Source organism: Anolis carolinensis, unplaced genomic scaffold, assembly GCF_035594765.1.
Source record: "Anolis carolinensis isolate JA03-04 unplaced genomic scaffold, rAnoCar3.1.pri scaffold_12, whole genome shotgun sequence".
Taxonomy (NCBI): domain Eukaryota; kingdom Metazoa; phylum Chordata; class Lepidosauria; order Squamata; family Dactyloidae; genus Anolis; species Anolis carolinensis.
In genome coordinates this window covers 17,424,937-17,452,474 of record NW_026943823.1, presented here as the reverse complement: position 1 = coordinate 17,452,474, position 27,538 = coordinate 17,424,937, and the positions used below count along the sequence as shown (strand labels likewise).

General features: G+C 39.4%; 1 protein-coding gene across 7 annotated transcripts in view; it reads left to right on the top strand.

The window, feature by feature from the left end:
• Positions 1-27,538, top strand: part of mbnl3 (muscleblind like splicing regulator 3) — a 136,195-nt gene that overhangs the window by 79,128 nt on the left and 29,529 nt on the right. For all 7 annotated transcript variants that reach the window (XR_010001039.1, XM_062963826.1, XM_062963831.1 and 4 more), the window contains exons 3-5: positions 18,213-18,377; positions 20,325-20,525; positions 22,598-22,834. Coding sequence is in view for 6 of the 7 variants with exons in the window: in XM_062963826.1 (XP_062819896.1) it covers positions 18,213-18,377; positions 20,325-20,525; positions 22,598-22,834 (603 nt within the window). In the remaining variant the exon portion in view is untranslated. The remainder of the gene's footprint in view (positions 1-18,212; positions 18,378-20,324; positions 20,526-22,597; positions 22,835-27,538) is intronic.

Here is a 27,538-nt window from a genome sequence, read left to right as displayed (position 1 = left end):
CATCCTTTCTAAAACTGAACATTCTAAACAGTGACTGAACCAGTCACGTGGTTTGCAGCCCATCCCACTGCTTTAAGTACATAGAGCTAAGGAAACTGCAAACCAAAGAAGACATACATTTCAGGAAATAAACCGACACATAAAACACACAAACATTAAATTAAGGAGGCTTGAGAAGGTTGCTATCTCCAACAATTTGTGCTTGTTATGTGTTATGTGTTTGTTTATGTTTTAGTAATGCTGTAATCTGCCTCGAACTAATAATAATAATAATAATAATAATAATAATAATAATAATAATAATAATAAACTTTTTCCATGTTTTTATGATATAACTCATTAAGAAATGACGTTTATAACCCAGGAACATAAATTGTGTTACATAGTGTTTTGTGCCCACTTCACCCAGGAACATAAATTGTGTTACATAGTGTTTTGTGCCCACTTCACCGTACAGTCTTTCACCTGTTCCTCCTCCGTTTCCTCTTCATTGCGTCTCATTAACTCCTCGTTTTTCCCATTGAAGGCCCCTCTTCACTTGGAGATCCTCTCCTTGGGAGCTCCCTTTTGTCGGAGAAAGTCGAGTGTGTTGGCCTTTGTGGTTGTCGCCTTCCTCCTCCTTTGCCACCCAGAATGGGAAACTCCCCCTTGTCCTTGGCCTCATCGTTGCCGGGAGATATTTCCTTTTGCTGCCTTCTGGGTTTGCTAAATGTGTATTATCTGGAGAGGCCGACAGCTGGGAAAACAGTCGCACGGGGATTAGTGCCTTTCAAGCCTCGCACAAGTGGCCCGACGCCGTCCAGAGACTGATGCCCTTATTATAGGCCCTTGCGGCTCGCCATTGATATTATCATTACCATTCACAGTTAGCGAAGGAGCAGTGTTTCCTGGGCTGCTGTTTCTCAAACAGACCTTTTTGAGTCCTGAAGCCTAATAAATAATAATAATGATAATGATAATAATAATAATAATAATCAGCTGCTGTAAGAAAATTGCACAGACAGACTACAAACAGAGGCACAACGACGTGGCCCAAATGATTCACTGGAACTTATGCCTCAAGTACCACCTCCCAGCAGGTGGGATCACAAACTGGTGGGATCACAAACCTGCAAAAGTATTGGAAAATGAGCACGCAAAGATACTGTGGGACTTCCGAATCCAGACTAACAAAGTTCTGGAACACAACACACCAGACATCACAGTTGTGGAAAAGAAAAAGGTTTGGATCATTGATGTTGCCATCCCAGGTGACAGTCGCATTGACGAAAAACAACAGGAAAAACTCAGCCACTATCAGGACCTCAAGATTGAACTTCAAAGACTCTGGCAGAAACCAGTGCAGGTGGTCCCGGTGGTGATGGGCACATTGGGTGCCGTGCCAAAAGCCGGCATTTGGAAACAATAGACATTGACAAAATTACGATCTGCCAACTGCAAAAGGCCACCCGACTGGGATCTGCACGCGTCATCCGAAAATACATCACACAATCCTAGACACTTGAGAAGTGTTCGACTTGTGATTTTGTTATACGAAATCCAGCATATCTACCTTGTTTGCTGTGTCATACAATGTCGTTGTGATAATAATGGAATTATAAGGCATCGTGTTGTCAAAGGCTTTCATGACTGGAATCACTGGTTTGCTGGGAGTTTTCCGGGCTGTATGGCCATGTTCCAGAAGCATTCTCTTCTGATGTTTCACCCACATCTATGGCAGGCATCCTCAGAGGTTGTGAGGTCTGTTGGAAACTAGGCAAGTGGGGTTTATATATCTGTGGAATGATGTCCAGGATGGGAGAAAGAATTCCTGTCTGTTTTGACACAAGTGTGAATGTTGCAATTGGCCTGGCTGCTTCCTGCCTCCCAACAAAGGATTCCCCCAGGCAGGAAGCAGCCAGGCTTTGAAGCTGCAAGGCTATTCAAGGCTGTTCAGTGCTAGGTTGTCGGATTCTTGCTCCCAGTTGTGCTGTGGGTCAGTCTTCCAAAGGAAAGAGCACGAAGACACGCTGGTAGATTCCAACCGATTTTTATTCTACCGAATGCCAGAACCTTCTCTTTGGCCCACATATATAGGGGCTCCCACATACCAGAGAGTTATTGAGGTTTTATGGTCGGCCTGTTTTATGGCTGGTATCTGTTCCTTGTTAGCTGACCAGAGATGTCAAGGATTGGAGATCATGACATAGGTTCGAATCCCACCCGGGGAGAGCGCGGATGAGCTCCCTCTATCAGCTCCAGCTCCATGCGGGGACATGAGAGAAGCCTCCCACAAGGATGGTAAAACATCAAAACATCCGGCCGTCCCCTGGGCAATTCTCTCACTCCAGAAGCAACTTGCAGTTTCTCAAGTTGCTCCTGAAACAAAACAAAAAAAAGTGCTAATCAATCTAGCCTTCCAATGGTTCTACCCTGTTTCCCTGAAAATAAGACATCTCTTGAAAATAAGACCTAGTAGAGGTTTTGTTGAATTGCTAAATAAAAGGCCTCCCCTGAAAGTAAGACCTAGCAAAGTTTTTCTTTGGAAGCATGTCCACCAAAAAGAACAATGTCGAAGAGATAAGCAAATACTATAAAGGTTCAAAACATAAAAAGAAGTATGTATATTAGAGCATCATGCAAAGGCCACAGAAATAGTCAGGCCTCTCTGAGTACAGAGCTATCTTCTTTCTATGTGAATAATGATGATAGCTATTGAACAGCCTTGATGATTACAGTTTCCTTTAAACATTACAGTCTGGAAGATAACTACTGTGTATTACAACAGTTGACTGTACTTATTATTATTTTCATTATTGTTGTTAACTCTCAGGTGAATATTGTATGTACATGATGCTCTATATTACATATTGCATTTTATGTTTTGAACCTTTATAATATTTGCTTATCTTTTTGACGTAGAAAGAAGATAGCTCTGTACTCAGAGAGGCCTGACTATTTCTGTGGCCTTTGCATAATGCTCTAATATGCATACCTCTTTTTATGTTTTGAACCTTTATAGTGTTTGCTTATCTCTTTGACATTGTCTAGTATAGACATCTGTGTGTATTTATCATTACCACCAAAAAGAAAACCAGAGCATGCAGGATCGGTAAATGTACGTACTATAGATTGTTGTACATGGAAATAATGGTAGTAACAAGATACTCCTGATAGGATTCACACTTTGTCTGGTTATGCTGGTTTGTGATGACAACTACTATACAGTATACTAGCTGTGCCCGGCCACGCGTTGCTGTGGTGTTGTCTGGTGGTGTTGATGAGAAATTGTTGAGGTAGTGGTGGTATTGAATGTCTGTTGTATGGTTGTCTTTATGTTTAGTATGCACACTGAAGTGGATTATATGGCAGTGTGGAGTCAAGATAATCCAGTTCAAAGCAGATAATATAAGATTATAAATGGATTATATAGCTGTTTGGAAGGGCCTTGAGTCTACACTGCCATATAATCCAGTTAAAATCTGATAATCTGTGGAAGAGGCCTTAGTGAGGCCTAACTGTGCCTGTCCCCTGGGCTGAGTGAGTTGCTAGGAGACCAAGTGGGTGGAGCTTAGCCTTCAAACTGGCAGCAATTGGATAAAAACTATTATTCCTCTCCCTGTAATTAGGACTTTATTTTTCTTTTCTTTTTGTTGTATCAACCTAGAGCCGTGAATGATGGGTTGTGTTGTCAAATTTCGAGGTTGGGGAGCCTGTAGTTTTGTTGTTTTGTCCACTGCCCTGATGCCATCACTCTTTTATATATATAGATAATAAATGTTCATTTTTTTTCAACAATAACTGAGAATTCTTCTTCATGGAAAAGTAAGGCAGCCCCTGAAAATAAGACCTAGTACATCTTTGGGAGCAAAAATTAATATAAGACACTGTCTTATTTTCGGGGAAACAGGGTACATGTATTTATATCCCACCTCTTTACAAATCCAGGACTCAAAGTGGCTTATCGCATCGGGCTTTGTCAAACTACAGCTCCCACGATGCCACAGACGGGAGTTAAAAGTGGCGTCAAAGTGCATTAACTCTCCAGTGTAGCTGCCCCGCAGGACAGCGCTTGCGTTGAGTCCGCATCCTTTCCCTTTTCCTAGAAGGAGAGCTCTCCCGCCTGTTCTGTTTTCCAGGAATATACCTTTCGGGAGAGGAGATTTAGGGAGGATTCGTAATTAACCTTCCGGCTTCTGAAGTTGGAGATTGCCTTTGCCGTTTTAATCTCCCTCTTGGCAGAGAAAACGAGAGGCTTTGTATGTTGGGGGGATTCGGGGTCAAAGCGAGCCTCTCTCACCCAGGCATTAAGACCTGATTTCCAGAACCAATCAATGGAAGGGATTTCGTTTCTGAAAAGGAAAAGGAGGAAAGAAAAAGCTGGACTGAGCTCTATGTTGTCGGGAAACAGTTTTGAATCCACAGCCATGGCTTCATTCATCCGGATTGGTTTGTGGAATCTAAGGGAAATCCACAGTAAAGTTACTCTCCTTTTTTGCAACAAGTTTTAAAATACTAAAATTGTATCCAAAATCTTGTGCAAAGTGCAAATAGATTACATGTGATGTATTTTCAGATGATGTATCCAAAGTCTTGTGCAAAGTGCAAATAGATTATTAGCTTCTCATTATTATTATTATTATTATTATTATTATTGACACAACGACACAGTCTGACACAGCAAACAAGATAGATATGCTGGATTTCGTGTCACAAAACCACAAGTCGAACACTTCCCAAGCGTTTAGGATTGTGTGATGTATTTTTGGATGATGTATCCAAAATCTTGTGCAAAGTGCAAATAGATTATTAGCTTCACATTATTATTATTATTATTATTATTATTATTATTATTATTATTATTACAGTAGAGTCTCACTTATCCAACATAAACGGGCCGGCAGAACCTTGGATAAGCGAATATCTTGGATAATAAAGAGGGATTAAGGAAAAGCCTATTAAACATCAAATTAGGTTATGATTTTACAAATTAAGCACCAAAACAAATTTGACAGAAAAAGTAGTTCAATACGCAGTAATGTTATGTTGTAATTACTGTATTTACGAATTTAGCACCAAAATATCACAATATATTGAAAACATTGACTACAAAAAAGCATTGGATAATCCAGAACATTGGATAAGTGAGACTCTACTGTACTAAAATTGTATCCAAAATCTTGTGCAAAGTGCAAATAGATTATTAGCTTCACATTACAGTAGAGTCTCACTAATCCAAGCCTCGCTTATCCAAGCTTCTGGATAATCCAAGCCATTTTTGTAGTCAATGTTTTCAATACATCGTGATATTTTGGTGCTAAATTTGTAAATACAGTAATTACAACATAACATTACTGCGTATTGAACTACGTTTTCTGTCAAATTTGTTGTATAACATGATGTTTTGGTGCTTAATTTTTTAAAATCATAACCTAATTTGATGTTTAATAGGCTTTTCCTTAATCCCTCCTTATTATCCAACATATTCGCTTATCCAAACTTCTGCCGGCTCGTTTAGCTTGGATAAGTGAGACTCTACTGTATTATATTTTATGACACAGCAAACAAGTGCCAAACTATAGCTCTCAGGATTTTAAATGATTGAGCCATGAAATTGCATTAATTATACAGTGTAGATGTACCAATCCTACCCGTTGGCTTATATGGGAAGATATAGTCCGAATTATTATTATTATTATTATTATTATTATTATTATTATTATTATTATCATTATTATTACAGCAGACAAGATAGATATGCTGGATTTCATATCACAAAATCACAAGTCGAACACTTTCCAAGTGTCTAGGACTGTGTGATGTATTTTCGAATGATGTTTCACATTATTATTATTATTATTATTATTATTACTACTACTATTATTATTATTATTATTATTGTTGTTGTTGTTGTTACTAGCTTGGATATCCGATGTTGCCTGGGTTCTTTGAAAAAGTCATTTTTAACTTTACAAAATGCATAATGTAATTTGATGTTTAATAGACTTTTCCTTGATCCTTCCTTATTATCCAACATATTTGCTTATCCAACGTCCTGCCGGCCCGTTTACGTTGGATAAGTGAGACTCTACTGTAATAAGAATAGAGTGAAATAAATGTAATAGTAGCAACAATAATAGAGAAAAATAATAAATGTAATACAGTAGAGTCTCACTTATCCAAGCTAAATGGGCCGGCAGAAGCTTGGATAAGCGAATATCTTGGATAATAAGGAGGGATTAAGGAAAAACCTATTAAACATCAAATTAGGTTATGATTTTACAAATTAAGCACCAAAACTTCATGTTATACAACAAATTTGACAGAAACAGTAGTTCAATACCCAGTAATGTTATGTTGTAATTACTGTATTTACGAATTTAGCACCAAAATATCACGATATATTGCAAACATTGACTACAAAAATGGCTTGGATTATCCAGAGGCTTGGATAAGCGGGGCTTGAATAAGTGAGACTCTACTGTACTGTATTTACGAATTTAGCACCAAAATATCACGATATATTGCAAACATTGACTACAAAAATGGCTTGGATTATCCAGAAGCTTGGATAAGCGAAGCTTGAATAAGTGAGACTCTACTGTAATACCAATAATAATAGAGAAAAATAATAAATGTCCCATATCTTCTCGAGTATAAGCTGACCCAAATATAAGCCAACCAGGACCCTCACCCGAGTATAAGCCGAGGGGGGCTTTTTCAGTCTTAAAAAAAGGGCTGAAAAACTAGGCTTATACTCGAGTATATACAGTACATATTTTCACTTTTATTATGTGTCTACGCATATGTGTATGTATTACATGTAGAATATATATTTTATAATACACATAATATATTGTATGAAACTCTGATAAGGATTCGGTTTAACCTCTTGTTTGGTAATAGGGATGGAAAGCTATTGCAGCCAAACAGGAGGCTCCCTCGACTGTTTGTGTTGTTGGAAAATCAAAACGGCCTAATGAATGTAAACACTTCTCGGATTTTAAAAATAACAGCCCATCTGAGCTGACAATTTGCTTTCAATCTGGGAAGGCAAAGCCTTGCCAGGAAATGCGACGCTGCTCTCTTTCCCGAAGAGATTGGAACAAGAGGCAAAAAAGGGATTCGTTCGTTCATCTCCAAACGTTATAGGTTACTAAGGTTCAAGGAGACCCCCAAAGGGCATGTAGTCCAACCCCCTTCAGCCAGGAAAGAAGACACAATCACAATAGTGTGACTATTGTGTTGGTATTGCAGAACCTAGAAATAATCATGACAGCAGCAAGGATCATGGAGCCCCCCATGGCGCAACCATAATAGAGTACAATAATAAATGTAATAATAATAGAGTAAATAATAAATGTAATAATACCAATACAGTAATAGAGTAAAATAATACATGTAGTAATAAATAGAGTAGAATAATAAATGTAATGATAATAAGATCAAAGTGAAATAATAAATGTATTAATAATAATAAAAATAGAGTAAAATAAATGTAATTGTAGCAACCATAATAGAGTACAATAATAAATGTAATAATAATAGAGTAAAATAATAAATAATAATACCAATACAGTAATAGAGTAAAATAATACATGTAATAATAAATAGAATAGAATAATAAATGTAATGATAATAAGATCAAAGTGAAATAATAAATGTATTAATAATAAAAAAAATAGAGTAAATAAATGTAATAGTAGCAACCATAATAGAGTACAATAATAAATGTAATAATAATAGAGTAAAATAATAAATAATAATACCAATACAGTAATAGAGTAAAATAATACATGTAGTAATAAATAGAGTAGAATAATAAATGTAATGATAATAAGATCAAAGTGAAATAATAAATGTATTAATAATAATAAAAATAGAGTAAAATAAATGTAATAGTAGCAACCATAATAGAGTACAATAATAAATGTAATAATAATAGAGTAAAATAATAAATGTAATAATACCAATACAGTAATAGAGTAAAATAATACATGTAGTAATAAATAGAGTAGAATAATAAATGTAATAATAATAAGATCAGAGTGAAATAATAAATGTATTAATAATAATAAAAATAGAGTAAAATAAATGTAATAGTAGCAACAATAATAGAGTACAATAATAAACGTAATAATAATAGAGTAAAATAATAAATAATAATACCAATACAGTAATAGAGTAAAATAATACATGTAGTAATAGAGTAGAATAATAAATGTAATGATAATAAGATCAAAGTGAAATAATAAATGTATTAATAATAATAAAAATAGAGTAAAATAAATGTAATTGTAGCAACCATAACAGAGTACAATAATAAATGTAATAATAATCGAGTAAAATAATAAATTTAATAATACCAATACAGTAGAGTCTCACTTATCCAACGTTCTGGATTATCCAACGCATTTTTGTAGTCAATGTTTCCAATCCATCGTGATATTTTGGTGCTAAATTAGTAACTACAGTAATTACTATGTAGCATTACTGCATATTGAACTACTTTTTCTGTCAAATTTGTTGTATAACATGAGGTTTTGGTGCTTAATTTGTAAAATCATAACCTAATTTGATGTTTAATAGGCTTCTTCTTAATATTTCCTTATTATCCAACATATTGGCTTATCCAACGTTCTGCTGGCCCATTTATGTTGGATAAATGAGACTCTACTGTAATAGAGTAAAATAATACATGTAATAATAAAAAGAGTAGAATAATAAATGTAATAATAATAATAAGATCAGAGTGAAATAATAAATGTATTATTAATAATAATAAAAATAGAGTAAAATAAATGTAATAGTAGCAATAATAATAGAGAAAAATAATACATTAGAGTCTCACTTATCCAACACTCGCTTATCCAACATTCTGGATTATCCAATGCATTTTTATAGTCAATGTTTTCAATATATCTTGCTATTTAGGTGCTAAATTCGTAAATACAGTAATTACTACATAGCATTACTGCGTATTGAACTACTTTTTCTGTCAGATTTGTTGTTAAACATGATGTTTTGGTGCTTAATTTATAAAATCATGACCTAATTTGATGTGTAATAGGCTTTTCCTTAATCCCTCCTTATTATCCAACATATTCACTTATCCAACATTCTGCCGGCCCGTTTATGTTGAATAAGTGAGACTCTACTGTAAATGTAATAATACCAATAATAATAGAGTAAAATAATAAATGTAATAATACCAATAATAATAGAGAAAAATAATAAATGGACCATATATTCTCGAGTATAAGCTGACCCAAATATAAGCCAATCAGGATCCTCACCCGAGTATAAGCCGAGGGGGGCTTTTTTTAATCCTTAAAAAAGGGCTGAAAAACTAGGCTTATACTCGATTATATACAGTATGTTGAATTGGTTGAGACTCAATGAGATATTCATTGGCATATTGTGCTGCATGATGTCCCTCTGGCAAGAACAAAGTTTTGGAAGTTTAATAAACTTTTTCCATTTTTTAATGATAGGACCAATTAGGAAATGAGATTTATAAGCCAGGAACAAAAATCATGTCTTACAGTGTAATACTATGGTAATACAGTAGAGTCTCACTTATCCAACATAAATGGACCGGCAGAATGTTGGATAAGTGAAAATGTTGAATAATAAGGAGGGATTAAGGAAAAGCCTATTAAACGTCAAATTACTGGTGGCGAAGTGAGTTAAAGCGCTGAGCTGCTGAACTTGCGGACCAAAAGGTCCCAGGTTCAAATCCCGGGAGTGGAATGAGCGCCTGCTGTTAGCCCCAGCTCCTGCCAACCTAGCAGTTCGAAAACATGCCAATGTGAGTAGATCAATAGGTACTGCTCCGGCGGGAAGGTAACGGCGGTCCATGCAGTCATGCCGGCCACATGATCTTGGAGGTGTCTACGGACAACGCTGGCTCTTTGGCTTAGAAATGGAGATGAGCACCAACCCACAGAGTCAGTCACGACTGGACTTCACGTCAGGGGAAACCTTTACCTTTTACAGTAGAGTCTCACTTATCCAACACTCGCTTATCCAACATACTGGATTATCCAACGCATTTTTGTAGTCGATGTTTTCAATACATTGTGATATTTTGGTGCTAAATTTGTAAATACAGTAATTACAACGTAGCATTACTGCATATTGAACTACTTTTTCTGTCAAATTTGTTGTTAAACATTGTATTTTAGTGCTTAATTTGTAAAATCATAACTTAATTTGATGTGTAATAGGCTTTTCCTTAATCCCTCCTTAGTATCCAACATATTCGCTTATCCAACGTTCTGTTGGCCCGTTTATGTTGGATAAGTGAGACTCTACTGTACTTACATTATGATTAAGCACCAAAACATCATGTTTTACAACAAATCAACACAAAAAGCAGTTCAGGCTTATACTTGAGTATATACAGTAGTTTGTGCCACAAAAACAAAGCTTCTGGAGTAGAACAGCTACTTCCAAAGTAAGGACTGCACAATTAAACAGGAAAGAACACTTTCAAACCAGGAACAGATTTTGTTTTCAAATTTCATTGCATAGTATTGTTTATATTGCGATGCAGTCGGAGGATGCGTGCTTGGTGCCACTTGCGAGCCTTGGCGCACCGTGTCCTGGGTTGAAAGCGGGCCGAGCTCAAAGGGACCAGCGTCCCCGTTTGACCCCGAAGGGGAAGATTCAGTCAAGCTGGGGAAAGTGGTCGAATTGGATTAGGAGATTTGCCCTCTCTCTGTGTGTGTGTGTTGATAGAAAGAGCAAAGTGGAGAGCAGCAGCCATTGGCATGCCCTTCTCACTGTCAACGCCTTGCCGTCGTCTGAGGCTGGAATTGCATTGTGTGGTGAGTGTAGACCAGGCATGGGCCAAGGAGTTTTGGACTTCAACTCCCACCATTCCTTTTTTAAAAAAAATTATTGAAAGGTTTTATATACAACTAGCTGTGCCCGGCCACGCGTTGCTGTGGCTAGGACTTTATTTTTCTTTTCTTTTTGTTGTATGAACGTAGAGGCGTGGATGAGAGGTTGTGCCATCAATTTTCGAGGTTGTGGGGCGTTTAGTTGTTTTGTCCGGTGCCGTGATTCCATTACCTATATATATATATATATATATATATATATATATATATATATACACAGTAGAGTCTCGCTTATCCAACATAAACGGGCCGGCAGAATGTTGGATAAGCAAATATGTTGGATAATAAGGAGAGATTAAGGAAAAGCCTATTAAACATCAAATTAGGTTATGATTTTACAAATTAAGCACCCAAACATCATGTTATACAACAAATTTGACAGAAAAAGTAGTTCGATACACAGTAATGCTATGTAGTAATTACTGTATTTACGAATTTAGCACCAAAATATCACGATGTATTGAAAACATTGACTACAAAAATGCGTTGGATAATCCAGAACGTTGGATAAGCGAGTGTTGGATAAGTGAGACTCTACTGTATATATATATAATATATAGACCAGGGGTCCCCAAACTAAGGCCCGGGGGCCGGATGCGGCCCTCCAAGGTCATTTACCTGGCCCCCACCCTCAGTTTTATAATATAATATTTTTATATCAGTTTTAATAATATAATATATTGTATATACATATAATATTGATAATAATATTATGTTATACAATATAATACTAATAGTAATACCATATAATAATATTAATTATATGTTATATATTACATATTATATAATAGTATAGTGGTATAGTTCAATATAGTAACATATAATGCTAATATTGTGTTATGCTAATAATATAATATATTGTATGTACATACAGCTGCTCTGAGTCCCCTTCGGGGTGAGAAGGGTGGGATATAAATTTAGTAAATAAATGTAGTTAATGAATAAATAATTTTAGACTTAGGCTCGCCCAAAGTCTGAAATGTCTTGAAGACACACAACAACAACAATCCTAATTAACTTGACTATCTCATTGGCCAGAAGCAGGCCCACACTTTCCACTGAAATCCTGATAGGTTTATGCTGGTTAAAATTGTTTTCATTTTTAAATATTGTATTGTTTTTTCGTTGTTGTTGTTGTTGCACTATAAATAAGACATGTGCAGTATGCATAGGAATTTGTTTGTATTTTTTTTTCAAATGATAATTTGGCCCCTCAACAGTCTGAAGGATTGTGGACCGGCCCTCTGCTTCAAAAGTTTGGGGACCCCTGATATAGATTGTATAAAAGAACAGAAAAAAAAGGAAGAGAGGGAAAGAGAAAGGGGATAAAAGTAAAAGGGTAGTTTGTCAGCCTTCCATTTTCATCGCTTCGGGTTGTTTACTTTCTGATTCCTCTTGTATTTCCTTTTTTACTGGATGGATTTGTTAAGTTGTGTATTAATTCTGAGCAATCTTTTTGTTATTCTTTTGATAGATTCTTCAACTTATATTCCTTGTATTCCTCATAATATGTCCAATCCGTACGTTTTATTGGTTTTCCTTTATGTTGTCTAATCCAAAATGTTAGTGTGTCCATATCATATACTTCGTCCAATTTACCAGGCCAATCTTCAATGCTTGGGATATTCTGTAATTTCCAATGCTTTGCAAATAAAATTCTTGCCGCTGTATTCATGTACGTGAATAACATGTCCTCATTTCGGCTAAAATCCGTATCTTTGTCGGCTATTCTTAGAAAGTAATACTCTGGCTTTAGGGGGAAGGTCTTTTTGAGTATTTTTTGCACTTTTAAGTACAGTAGAGTCTCATGTATCCAACATAAACGGGCCGGCAGAACGTTGGATAAGCAAATATGTTGGATAATAAGGAGAGATTAAGAAGAAGCCTATTAAACATCAAATTAGGTTATGATTTTACAAATTAAGCACCAAAACATCATATTCAACAACAAATTTGACAGAAAAAGTACAGTAGAGTCTCGCTTATCCAACACTCGCTTATCCAACGTTCTGGATTATCCAGCACATTTTTGTAGTCAATGTTTTTAATATATCGTGATATTTTGGCGCTAAATTCATAAATACAGTAATTACTACATAGCATTACTGTGTAATGAACTATTTTTTCTGTCAAATTTGTTGTATAACATGATGTTTTGGTGCTTAATTTGTAAAATCATAACCTAATTTGATGTTTAATTGGCTTTTGCTTAATGCCGCCTTATTATCCAACATATTTGCTTATCCAACATTCTGCCAGCCCGTTTATGTTGGATAAGTGAGACTCTACTGTAGTTCAATACACACTAATGCTATGTAGTAATTACTGTATTTACGAATTTAGCACCAAAATATCACGATGTATTGAAAACATTGACTACAAAAATGCGTTGGATAATCCAGAATGTTGGATAAGTGAGACTCTACTGTATATAGCTTTCCAAAATGTATGAGTTTCCTCGCATGAAAAAGGGAGCCCACATGGTCTTTACACTTCCAACACTTATTTAGCACATTCGGGTACATTAGACCTAATTTTTTTGGAAGATGAAAGATTTTCAGCCAATTTTCTTTTAAATCTGTGGCATAGGTGTAGTTAAGTTTTTTGTTCCAAATTTGTGCTTAAGCGGCTGAGGGGGAAAAAGGAAAGGGCCTGAGGCTGTTGGGAATGGTGGGAGTTGTAGTCCAAAACACCTGGAGGGCCGAAGTCCGTTTGCGGTGAGAAAGAGGCGAGGAAGCAGCCTGTTCTGCATTCATGCCTCCCTTCTGCTTGCTTCCAGCCGTAAGTTTGCAGACGACACAAAACTGGGAGGGATAGCTAACACTCCAGAAGACAGGAGCAGAATTCAAAACGATCTTGACAGACTAGAGAGATGGGCCAAAACTAACAAAATGAAGTTCAACAGGGACAAATGCAAGATACTTCACTTCGGCAGAAAAAATGGAAATCAAAGATACAGAATGGGGGACGCCTGGCTTGACAGCAGTACGTGTGAAAAAGACCTTGGAGTCCTCGTGGACAACAAGTTAAACATGAGCCAACAATGTGATGCGGCAGCTAAAAAAGCCAATGGGATTCTGTCCTGCATCAATAGGGGAATAGCGTCTAGATCCAGGGAAGTCCTGCTCCCCCTTATTCTATTCTGCCTTGGTCAGACCACACCTGGAATCACACTGTGTCCAATTTTGGGCACCACAGTTGAAGGGAGATGTTGACAAGCTGGAAAGTGTCCAGAGGAGGGCGACTAAAATGATTAAGGGTCTGGAGAACAAGCCCTATGAGGAGCGGCTTAAAGAGCTGGGCATGTTTAGCCTGCAGAAGAGAAGGCTGAGAGGAGACATGAGAGCCATGTACAAATACATGAAGGGAAGTCATAGGGAAGAGGGAGCAAGCTTGTTTTCTGCTGCCCTGCAGACTAGGACACGGAACAATGGCTTCAAACTACAGGAAAGGAGATTCCACTTGAACATCAGGAAGAACTTCCTCACTGTGAGGGCTGTTCGACAGTGGAACTCTCTCCCCGGGGCTGTGGTGGAGGCTCCTTCCTTGGAGGCTTTTAAGCAGAGGCTGGATGGCCATCTGTCGGGGGTGCTTTGAATGCGATTTCCTGCTTCTTAGCAGGGGGTTGAACTAGATGGCCCATGTGGTCTCTTCCAACTCTACTATTCTATGATTCTATGATTCTAAGGCGTTTCATTCCCCGATTCTCCCCGTCTGCGCCGTTCTCGACGTGGTCGGCAAGCTGATTTCTTTCCCTGCAACGATGCCGATCGAAGCGACACGTTTCCCGGCCCAATCTTGGCTCCCGTTCCTGCAAACGCAGACACCTCCCGGCAGATCTATTCTAAATTTGGTCAGAAAAGCAGGCTGGACTGTTGCGTGGCTGGAAAGGGATTTGCGAAGGTTGCGCCAGACGTTCGTAAATATCCTCTCCCTTGTCCAGAGAAAAGCTTGGAAGAGGCTCTGATTTTTGACTTCAATCAAAGCAGGTTCTTCACTTTATTACAGTAGAGTCTCACTTATCCAACACTCGCTTATCCAACGTTCTGGATTATCCAACACATTTTTGTAGTCAATGTTTTCAATACATCGTGATATTTTGGTGCTAAATTCGTAAATACAGTAATTACTACATAGCATTACTGTGTATCGAACTACTTTTTCTGTCAAATTTGTTGTATAACATAATGTTTTGGTGCTTAATTTGTAAAATCATAACTTAATTTGATGTTTAATAGGCTTCTTCTTAATCTCTCCTTATTATCCAACATATTTGCTTATCCAACGTTCTGCCGGCCCGTTTATGTTGGATAAGCGAGACTCTACTGTATTATTATTTTATTATGTCACAGCAAACAAGATAGATATGCTGGATTTCGTATCACAAAATCACAAGTCGAACACTTCCCAAGTGTCTAGGACTGTGTGATGTATTTTCAGATGATGTGTGCAGATCCCAGTAGGGTGGCCTTTTGCAGTTGGCAGATCGTAATTTTGTCAATGTCTATTATTATTATTTTATTATGACACAGCAACAAGATAGATATACTAGATTTCGTATCACAAAATCACAAGCAAACACTTCCCAAGTGTCTAGGACTGTGTGATGTATTTTCAGATGATGCGTGCAGATCCCAGTAGGGTGGCCTTTTGCAGTTGGCAGACTGTAATTTTGTCAATGTGTATTATTATTATTATTATTATTATTATTATTATTATTATTATCATTATCATTATTATATGAACACTTGGAAATGCATCAGAGTAGACAATGATGAGCTAAGTCGACCAGCTGTTTCACCAAATATAAGCCAACCTCCTGCATTTCCTAGATATTTCCGGATTTCCATTACCAAAACTGTATGTTCGCAATTGCCAGGCATTGCTCTTCAGAAATGTTTTCCTGCATTCATGCTTGACCTGAATGACAAATTAGCTGCGTATTTATTATAAATCAAGCTAACTGCTTGGTCTAGCCCTCTTTTTAAGGCATTACAGGGCTGGGTTACTGTGAGGTTTCTGGGCTGTATGGTCATGTTCCAGAAGCATTCTCTCCTGACGTTTTGCCCACATCTATGACAAGCATCCTCAGAGGTTGTGAGGTCTGTTGTAAATGAGGCAAGTGGGGTTAATATATCTGTGGATGCCCAGGATGGGAGAAAGAACTCTTGTCTGCTTGAGGCAAGTATGAATGTTGCAGTTGGCCAGCTTGATTAGTACTGAATAGCCTTGCAGCTCCAAAACCTGGCTGCTTCTTGCTTGGGGGAATCCTTTTTTGGGAAGTGCTATCTGGCCCTGATTGTTTCCTGTCTGGAATTCCCCGGTCTTCTGAGTGTTGTTCTTTATTTACTGTCCTGATTTTAGAGTTTTTTTAATACTGGTAGCTAGATTATAGGGGTCTTTGTTTGTGTGTGCATTCAAGCCTTATTGAGATTTACATTGACACCCTACATATTTCATTGGGCTTTCTTAGGCAGGGGATCCTCAGAGGGGGCTTTGCTGGTTCCATTCTCCAAAATAGAGCCTATAGCACTCGATATCCGTTGGTGGCCTCCCACCCAAGTATTAGCCAGGGCTGGCCCTGCCTAGTGTCCAAGATTGGAACAGGACCCAGTGTTATGATTCAGCCTTTGTGTGACTCTGATGAGGATTCTGGGATGCAGTTTCAGGATGATGGGATTCCGGTTCAGGATGAGTTTCAAGATGACTCCGATGGGAATTATGGGATTCAGGTGCAGAGTGTTCCTGCTGTGGGAGATGAGGAGCAGGGAGGCTTTCCCATGGGAAGAAATGATGTTGTTACTGATGATGGTTTTCAGGTGCAAGATGCAAAAAGGGAGAGCAGTTCCCAGCCTCATTTTGATAATACTAATGAGCCCCGTGGCCTTGAAAGCAAAAGCGATGAGGCCGCTTCTGTAGATCGGGCTAGTAATCAGGAATTTCGGGGGTTGCGTAGAAGTCTCAGAATAGCAAATAAGAGGGAGTTCAAAGGGCAAAGAAATGCCTTCACTGTATGCTATTAAAACAGTCTGCTGAGAGGGAAATCTTCATCAATGCAATTTCCTCTCTTGAATCAAGAACCAAATCTGCTTTCCTATATTATCTTATAGCTTGGATGTTTCCTCATTTCTGGGAGTTTGGCTTCGTTTTAAGGACCTTGTTTCATGCCTAATGTTTCCATGGATTTATTCTTACAACCTTGTTTTTGTAACTATTTTTTTGGAACTGAATTTTTGCCTTTTATGAACAATCTTTTCCCTATTCCTTAATAAACTACAAAAGACTACATCTGGTGTGCAGTCTGGTGTCTTTAGCAAGGTGAGGCTAGCCTGAGGTGTGACACCCAGTGTCTTTAGGAGAGGGAATATCTTTCGAATTGAACAATGTTCTTGTGTCCCGTGCCATAATATATTTTGGACATTTAAGTCCAGAGAAGGTTCTGGCGCTGTATGGGGCAAGTAAGGTTCAGTGCCTTGGATACAGTTCTCATATATCTATGACTATATCTATACACTAGGTTTGCCCGGCCACGCGTTGCTGTGGCTTATGGGAATCCTTTGTTGGCCAGGTGGAATAGCAGTGAATAGCCTTCCAGTCTCAAAGCCTGGCCGTTTTCTGGAGTAGCTGGAGCTTTTTGTTGTATGAACGTAGAGGCATGGATGAGGGGTTGTGCTGCCAAGTGTAGTGTTTCTGGGGTGTGTAGTTTTGTAGTTTTGTCCTAGGCCAAAATTTCATTACTCTTTTATATATATAGATATAAAAGGGCAATGAAATTTCGGCCTAGGACAAAACAACAAAACTAAACACCCCACAACCTCAAAAACTGACAGCACAGCCCCTCAACCACGCCTCTACATTCATACAACAAAAAGAAAAGAAAAATAAAGTCCTAATTAGAGGGAGAGGAATAATTGTTTTTATCCAATTGCTGCCAGTTAGAAGGCTAAGCTCCGCCCACTTCATCTCCTAGGAACCCACTCAGCCCAGGGGACAGGCAGAGTTAGGCCTCACTTAGGCCTCTTCCACACTGCCTATAAAATACAGAACTGGATTATATGGCAGTGTATACTCAAGGCCCTTCCACACAGCTATATAACCCATTTATAATCTTATATTATCTGCTTTGAACTGGATTATCTTGATTCCACACTGCTATATAATCCACTTCAGTGTGCATTTTATACAGTTGTGAAGAAGGGGCCTCATATAATCCAGTTCTAATCAGATAATTCCTCAATACTTTATTTCCCATACCACTATACTTCACCACAGCAACGCGTGGCTGGGCACAGCTAGTATATATATAAGCTGCTTATTTCTTTCCAGGGCCGCTGCACCCGTGAAAACTGCAAGTACCTTCACCCTCCGCCGCACTTAAAAACGCAACTCGAAATCAACGGACGCAACAACCTGATCCAGCAGAAGACGGCCGCAGCCATGTTTGCCCAGCAGATGCAGTTCATGCTCCCTGGAGCCCAGTTACAACCCATTGTAAGTCTCTACAAGGGTTCCTCTCGCTCTGTAACCCTGGGAGTTGTAGTCCTGCAAGGTCTTGTCCCGTCTCTGTCTCAGGAGGGCCAACTACAACGCCCAGGAGTCCATAGCGTTAAGCCATCAAAGAGGGCTCAAACTGGATTCGTTCCACAGCGTAGATGCACCCCAAGCTGTATTTTGTTCTTTGCATCTCATATTGGGAGAAAAGCAGGTTATGAAAGAATAACAAGGATGGGTTTGGGAGGGATGTCGGTTCAACCCAGTTTCATTTCGGAGATGTCTGAGGCCTCCGGCAGAGCGGAGCTCGCTTTTGTCCGGCGCGTTCGCCCGTGACCGGGTTACCAAAGCCTTAAAATAGACCCAACAATTGAACCGCTGGCAGAAGTAGGACAGGAGGCTCGTTCTACAAAAGGACGCTGCAGAGACGCTCGGATTTATCTGAGTCACGGCTGCATTTGCATCGGGCGGAACTAAGAACTGGAACATTCGTGGTTTTTTAAAGATCCGTTTTCAGCGGTGATGTCAGGAGGGCAATGAATCCGTGTTGGGTTTAAAAGAACTCTTTCCTGATCTATGTGTTGTCGAAGGCTTTCATGGCCGGGATCACAGGGTTGTTGTATGTCTTTCGGGCTGTGTGGCCATGTTCCAGAAGTATTCTCTCCTGACGTTTCGCCCACCTCTATGGCAGGCACCCTCAGAGGGTGAGGCATGGATAAGCTAGGCAAGGAAGGTAAATATATATCTGTGAAGAGTCCAGGGTGTGACAAGAGTCCTTTGTCAGTTGGAAGCCAGTGTTAATGTTTCAGTTAATCACCCTAATTAGCATTGGAAAGGTTCGTCTCTTGCCTGGGGGGCATCCTTTGTTCAGAGTCATTAGCCGTCCTTGGGGCTCCTCTGCCCTCAGAGTGTTGCTTCCCATCTACTGTTCTGATTTTTGAGTTTTTCAATATTGGTAGCCAGGTTTTGTTCATTTTCATGGTTTCCTCCTTTCTGTTGAAGTTGTCCACATGCTTGTAGATTTCAATGGCTTCTCTGTGTAGTCTGACAGGATAGTTGTTGGAGTGGTCAAGTCCCAAGGACGGCTAATGACTCTGAACAAAGGATGCTCCCCAGGCAAAAGACAAACCTTTCCAATGCGAATTATTTATTATTTATTTATTTACAGCATTTATATTCCGCATTCAATGCCATGACATAGAACAGAGACAGAGACAAGACGCAGGCACCGGGCTGGCCTCGAACTCATGACCTCTTGGTCAGAGTGATTTGTTGATTTGTTGCAGTTGGCTTGCTTTCCAGCCTGCACCACAGCCCTTTCCTTAGGGTGATTAACTGAAACATTAGCGCTGGCTTCCAACTGACAAAGGACTCTTGTCACACCCTGGACTCTCCACAGATATATATTTACCTTCCTTGCCTAGTTTATCCATGCCTCACAACCTCTGAGGATGCCTGCCATAGATGTGGGCGAAACGTCAGGAGAGAATACTTCTGGAACATGGCCACACAGCCCAGCCGAAAGACATACAACAACCCTCTTTCCTGATCTGTTTATGGCTGCATCTGCACTGTAGAATGAATGCAGTTTGGCACCACCGTAACTTCCATGTCTCAATTCTATGGAATCCTGCTCAGAAATGGCCAGATTCCTCATTTCTCCTTAGTTAATTGGTAGGAATGGAGTGAGTTTGGGGAGACTACAATGTTAATTGCCTAAGGTGGCTCTTTAATTGTGTCATTAAAGCTGTTAATGATTCAGGCTGGTCTTTGAACATCCTTGTGAGCCTGAATCAATACAGAGGGGAGGGAAGGACGGCCAGAAAGCAATAGGAGATTCAAAGGGTTTTGTCTCCAGGCTGATGGGATGGAACGACTCCTTTGCAAAGCCTTACGGTCACCTTAACTGAACTCCCGTGCCGTTTCCTTCTTTCTTTTCCCCGACAGACAACGTTTCCTGTGACTCCTTCGCTTGCCACCAGCCCCACCATGGCGTTCAGTCCCTACCTGAGCCACGTCTCCCACGGAATGGGCTTGGTCCCTGCTGAGCTGTTACCAAATACGCCTGTCCTGGTCCCGGGAAACCCGGCGGTTTCGGTCCCGGGCGGCTCCACCGGACAGAAACTCATGAGGACGGATAAGCTAGAGGTATTTGCTTCGCCTTTTTGAGTCTTGTTCCTTGTCCCTCTCGTCCAGGATCCACAAACACCGGATAAGCCACGACCACATTGACTTACCGTATATACTCAAGTATAAGCTGACCTGAATATAAGCCGAGACACCTAATTTTACCACAAAAAAACTGGGAAAACATTGACTCCAGTATAAGCCGAGAGTGGTAAATGTCAGAAATAAAAATAGATACCAATAAAATTACATTAATTGAGGCATCAGTAGGCTAATGTATCATTTCTGACCAATGTTACCCCAACTTCGTTTTGTTTCAGTTCGCCGTTTGTTTCAGTTCACCGTTTACTGTATATACTCGAGTATAAGCCTAGTTTTTCATCCCTTTTTTTAAGACTGAAAAAGCCCCCCTCGGCTTATACTCGGGTGAGGGTCCTGGTTGGCTTATATTTTGGTCAGCTTACACTCGAGAATATATGGTACATTTATTATTTTTCTGTATTGTTATTATTAGTATTATTACATTTATTCTTTTTCTCTATTATTGTTGCTACTACCCTGTTTCCCCGAAAATAAGACCTAGTAGAGGTTTTGCTGAATTGCTAAATATAAGGCCTCCCTCAAAAGTAAGACCTAGCAAAGTTTTTGTTTGGAAGGATGTCCGCTGAACAGAACACCAGAGCATGCAGGATTGGTAAATGTATGTACCATATACATGGAAATAATGGTAGTAATAAGAAATTCTTGATAGGATTCACAATTTGTCTGGTTAGGCTAGTTTGTGATGACAACTACTGTGCAGTATATAATAAATGTTCATTTTTTTGTTCGACAATAAATGTAAATTCTTCTTCATGGAAAAATAAGACAGCCCCTTAAAATAAGACCTAGAGCATCTTTGGGTGCAAAAATTAATATAAGACACTTTCTTATTTTCGGGGAAACACGGTATTACATTTATTTTACTCTATTTTTATTATTATTATTAATACATTTATTATTTCACTCTGATCTTATTATTATTGCATTTATTATTTTACTCTATTTATTATGACTTGTATTATTTTCCTGTATTTATTATTATTATTAGATGTATTATTTTACTCTATTATTATTAAAAGGATACATAAGCACATTGACATTGAAGAAGATGAGAATAATGATTTGATCAGAGTTGGACAATCTTATCTTAAATTTGAGCTTGATGTAAATATTCCAAAACATTTAACCTACTGAATTAATTAATTAATGTAATTTTATTGGTACCGTATTTCCCCGAAAATAAGAGTGTCTTATATTAATTTTTGCTCCCAAAGATGTGCTAGGTCTTATTTTCAGGGGATGTCTTATTTTTCCATGAAGAAGAATTCACATTTATTATTGAACAAAAAAATGAGCATTTATTATATACTGTACAGTAGTTGTCATCACAAACCAGCATAACCAGACAAACTGTGAATCCTATCAAGAATTTCTTGTTACTACCAATATTTCCATGTACAACTGGAATGTACATTTACCAATCCTGCATGCTCTGGTGTTCTGTTTGGCAGGCGCTGGGCAAACTTCCAAACAAAAACTTTTGCTAGGTCTTACTTTCGGGGGAGGCCTTATATTTAGCAATTCAGCAAAACGTCTACTAGGTCTTATTTTTCGGGGATGTCTTATTTTCTGGGAAACAGGGTATCTATTTTTATTTCTGAAATTTACCACCTTCGGCTTATACTGGAGTCAATGTTTTCCCAGTTTTTTTTGTGGTAAAATTAGGTGCCTTGGCTTATATTTGGGTTGGCTTATACTCGAGTATATACGGTACTTTCAGACTGTATGTATAAAATGTTAAAGGGAACATGAATTAATTCTGTATTTAGACTTGGGCACCATTTCCAAGCTACAGTACCTCATTATGTTTGTATGTGTACATGCGGGAATTCCAAAATCGGAAAATAATCCTGCTCACAAGCATTCCGGAGCACGGATGCCCGACTTGTGTCTGAGTGCAGGCCCTGCTTTCTGTTCCTTTTGCGTTTCCCACACGGGATGTTTCGGGGACATCCTTCCTTCCCATTTGAATGCCGCCTCTTCCTTCCAAGGTTTGCCGGGAGTTCCAGCGCGGCAACTGCACCCGGGGCGAGAACGACTGCCGCTACGCGCACCCTATCGAGGTCGCCATGATCGACACGAATGAGAACACGGTCACGGTGTGCATGGATTACATCAAAGGCCGGTGCTCCCGGGAGAAATGCAAGTACTTTCATCCCCCAGCACACTTGCAAGCCAAAATCAAGGCAGCTCAGCACCAGGTGAACCAAACGGCTGCAGCCGCAATGGTAAGGGACCTGCTGGGGGCCTCGCTAAAACATTAGGGGTGCACAGAGGTTAAGCCTATTTATTTATTTACTGTATTTACTAGACATGTCCAAAAAATCGTTTTGAATTGTATATCGGAATTATTTCAGATTGTTCTCGCTTTTTGATACGCATTCCGAGACATTGTCTCATAGCGCAACCAGCAATGTAATTCCGACCATTGTTGGCCCATTCTCTAATTGTCTCTTAATGTTTCATTAATTTTTTTGCCCCAATTTTTTTTAAAAATATATATTTTAAAAAATATTTTAAAAATTGTTTTGTTTCTGCAACCTACCTTGAATGGGAGCTTATTTGCAAATTTGATGAGGATAGCTCAAGAAATGAGGGCGGGAGAGCCCTGTAAAAGTCCTCCCTACCGGTTCCTTTTTTTTTTTTTTTTTGGGCGATTGCGCATGTGAGTCTGCCATTTTAGAAACATTTAGAATCATTACGATTTTTCGAAAATATCCGAAATTTTGGGGTGAAAAAATCGGAAATACTTTCTATATCGAAGCACCAGCGCCCCCTACTTTAGAAACGAGAATTAAAACACTTTTTCCATCGATCGGACATGTCTAGTATTTACATTCCGCCCTTCTCACCCCGAAGGGGACTCAGGGCGGATCACATTGTACACATATAAGGCAAACATTCAATGCCAATTGTGAAGAATTATATATCCGCTGCCACAAAATTGTAAAGTCTTTATAACGCTGCCACCAAATTATAAAGGTTTTATTAACGCTGCCACCAATTGTGAAAGGAGCTATTAATGATTGACACCATTTTGGAAAGATGTAGCCACCAAATGACTCAGAGAGGAGACCTTTTAATTCTTTCTTCTTATTATTCACTTTAGATGGTAACACAACTCATTTTATAATATATGCGACAGGAGCTTAGATGTTAGAGGAACAATAACAAGTTTATTCAGGCACAGAGCTAAGTGGTTACAAAATTGTTTCTCCTTAGAGGCACTTTGATTAACAGTTGCAATATTAGAATGAGATGAGTCAAATTCCCTAAAATGTCACTTCTTTCTCTACTGCTTTTAAACCGCAGTCACCCTGTGATCACAGATTCTCTGTTCCTTATCAGGAAACAGACTACATTAAATAAGTCACCAAACTTATTTTAATCCGACTCAAAAATAAGCAGTTGAGCCTCCCTGATCCCTTCAACCTAGGATCAGTCTTCCCTGTGCCTCATCAGAGCACAGACTGAACTCCTTTTTTAAAAACTCTGCACTTCTTCAACAAAACGGCAGTTGGCTCTGCCTACTTCTTCATGGCAACCAACCTCTGAGTGCAGAGATGCAATAACTGAAATACTTACCCTTTTAAAACACAAACACACAATTAACATAACATCTGTAAACCAAAAAATTCACACTTCATTACACCATATAACATAGAACAGACAGAGACAGACACAGAGGCAATTTAAACCTTCTCCAGTTTCCAGTTTCCTGAGGGTATGCTTGATTCTGGCCACAAGGGGAGCAGCATCATCCACTGCGAGGGCAACTTCCTCATTCCAACGGTGGCTGGATGATTTTTATGGTGTCGTAAATTAGCCTCCCCACGTATAAGTGGTACCTAAATTTCCTACTTGATAGATGCAACTATCTTTCAGGTTGCTTAGGTCAACAACGAGCAGGGGCTATTTTTTATTTTTAATTGTCAGGTGCTCACCCCGACACGGGTTGGCTTTGAACTCATGACCTCTTGGTCAGAGTGATTTATTGCAGCTGGCTGCTAACCAGCCTGTGCCACAAAAATGCGTTGGATAATCCAGAACGTTGGATAAGCGAATGTTGGATAAGTGAGACTCTACTATATATAAATCCCAGTTGTCTAGTTTCCAACACCTTTCAACTTCTGAGGATGCCTGCCATAGATGTGGGCGAAAAGTCAGGAGAGAATGCTTCTGGAACATGGCCATACAACCCAGAAAACTCACAACAACTCAGTGGTTCTGGCCATGAAAGCCTTTGACAATGAGGAGAGTGTTAAATCATCGGATTCCTTTCCACATTCATGAGGGCTAGAAATGGAAATGCAGCACTTGGAGCCCTTCGGGGAGATGGGATATAAAAATAATAATAATAATAATAATAATAATAATAATAATAATAATAATAATTATTATTATTATTATTATTATTATTATTATATCATCGGATTCCTTTCCACATTCATGAGGGCTAGAAATGGAAGTGCAGCACTTGGAGCCCTTCGGGGAAATATTATTATTTTATTATGATACAGCAAACAAAATAGATATGCTGGATTTCGTTTCACAAAATCACAAGTCGAACACTTCCCAAGTGTCTAGGACTGTGTGATGTATTTTCAGATGATGCGTGCAGATCCCAGTAGGGTGGCCTTTTGCAGTTGGCAGATCGTAATTTTGTCAATGTCTATTGTTTCCAAATGCCGGCTGAGATCTTTTGGCACAGCACCCAATGTGCCCATCACCACTGGGACCACCTGCACTGGTTTCTGCCAGAGTCTTTGCAGTTCAATTATTATTATTATTATTATTATTATTATTATTATTATTATTATTATTATTATTATTATATAATTGGATTCCTTTCCACATTCATGAGGGCTAGAAATGGAAATGCAGCACTTGGAGCCCTTTGTCTTGCAACCCTTGGAGTCTTGAACGGGGCGATATTGGATTTCTCACCTTTCTCTTTCTGTTCTGCAAACGGTGCCACCAATTTAAAGTGAAGCCAAACATTTGTGTCCAGTGCATGTTCCGGGGCCCTTTGCCTTTCGTTTGCGCATGTGCCATCTGTGCATCTGTCTGTGTGTGTTTAAAATACAATCTCTTATGTAATGCATTCATGCTATTTGTGTTTTCTCTTCACCCCCTCCACCGTGCCGCTCTCCTTGTTTTTTCTTTTCTTTTTCTTTTTTTTTTTTGACACCATTCTGCTTGCTGTTTTCTGTTGTTGTGCTTGAAACCAAACAACCAACCAACCCTCCCTTGGCTCATTTACCGTCATGCGCTCGCTGCCTGCTAACTCAGACTCAGCCGGCTCTTCTCCGGTCGCAGAAGCGAACCCTCGGGACCACCTTTGACCTGGTACTTGGACCTCTCTAGCCTTCTTGCTTTGCATGTAGCCAACTTTTTTTTTAGCTTGCATAGCATACGCTTGTGTTTGTCTCCCACGTTGGGTCTGTGTCTTGTGTGGCCATTGGGGTGGCAGAGCGAGCGGTCATTCATACGATGGCCATAAGTTGGAGAAGGCTTTACGGATACCAAACAAGAACACCTTTGTATTTCTTCTTGAACTCTCTGGGATCAGACATGGACCAAGCATTGTGTAGAAGACCCAGAGCTTCATAGAGAGGACACTTCTCCAGGAACATCTAGGTCCTCCATGGCCACCTTCCACCATAAATTGGCAATCACATTGACTCTCGGCCTTCCAGTATGATGGGATGGTCAATGTCTGCCAGATATTGACCATGACATGGACCATAGCACTGTGTAGAAGACCCAGAGCTTCATAGAGAGGACACTTCTCCAGGAACATCTAGGTCCTCCATGGCCACCTTCCACCAGAAATTGGCCAATCCCAATATGATGGGATGGTCAATGTCTACCAGATATTGACCATGACATGGACCATAGCATTGTGTAGAAGACCCAGAGCTTCATAGAGAGGACACTTCTCCAGGAACATCTAGGTCCTCCATGGCCACCTTCCACCAGAAATTGGCCAATCCCAATATGATGGGATGGTCAATGTCTGCCAGATATTGACCATGACATGGACCATAGCATTGTGTAGAAGACCCAGAGCTTCATAGAGAGAACACTTCCCCAGGAATATCTAGGTCCTCCATGGCTACCTTCCACCAGAAATTGGCCAATCCTAATATGATGGGATGGTCAATGTCTACCAGATATTGACCATGACATGGACCATAGCATTGTGTAGAAGACCCAGAGCTTCATAGAGAGGACACTTCTCCAGGAACATCTAGGTCCTCCATGGCCACCTTCCACCAGAAATTGGCCAATCCCAATATGATGGGATGGTCCATGTCTACCAGATATTGACCATGACATGGACCATAGCATTGTGTAGAAGACCCAGAGCTTCATAGAGAGAACACTTCCCCAGGAATATCTAGGTCCTCCATGGCTACCTTCCACCAGAAATTGGCCAATCCTAATATGATGGGATGGTCAGTGTCTACCAGATATTGACCATGACATGGACCATAGCATTGTGTAGAAGACCCAGAGCTTCATAGAGAGGACACTTCTCCAGGAACATCTAGGTCCTCCATGGCCACCTTCCAACAGAAATTGGCCAATCCCAATATGATGGGATGGTCAATGTCTACCAGATATTGACCATGACATGGACCATAGCATTGTGTAGATGACCCAGAGCTTCATAGAGAGGACACTTCTCCAGGAACATCTAGGTCCTCCATGGCCACCTTCCACCAGAAATTGGCAATCACATTGACTCTCTCGGCCTTCCAATATGATGGGATGGTCAATGTCTACCAGGTATTGACCATGACCTGGACCATAACATTGTGTAGAAGACCCAGAGCTTCATAGAGAGAACACTTCTCCAGGAACATCTAGGTCCTCCATGGCCACTTTCCACCAGAAATTGGCAATCACATTGACTCTCTCGGCCT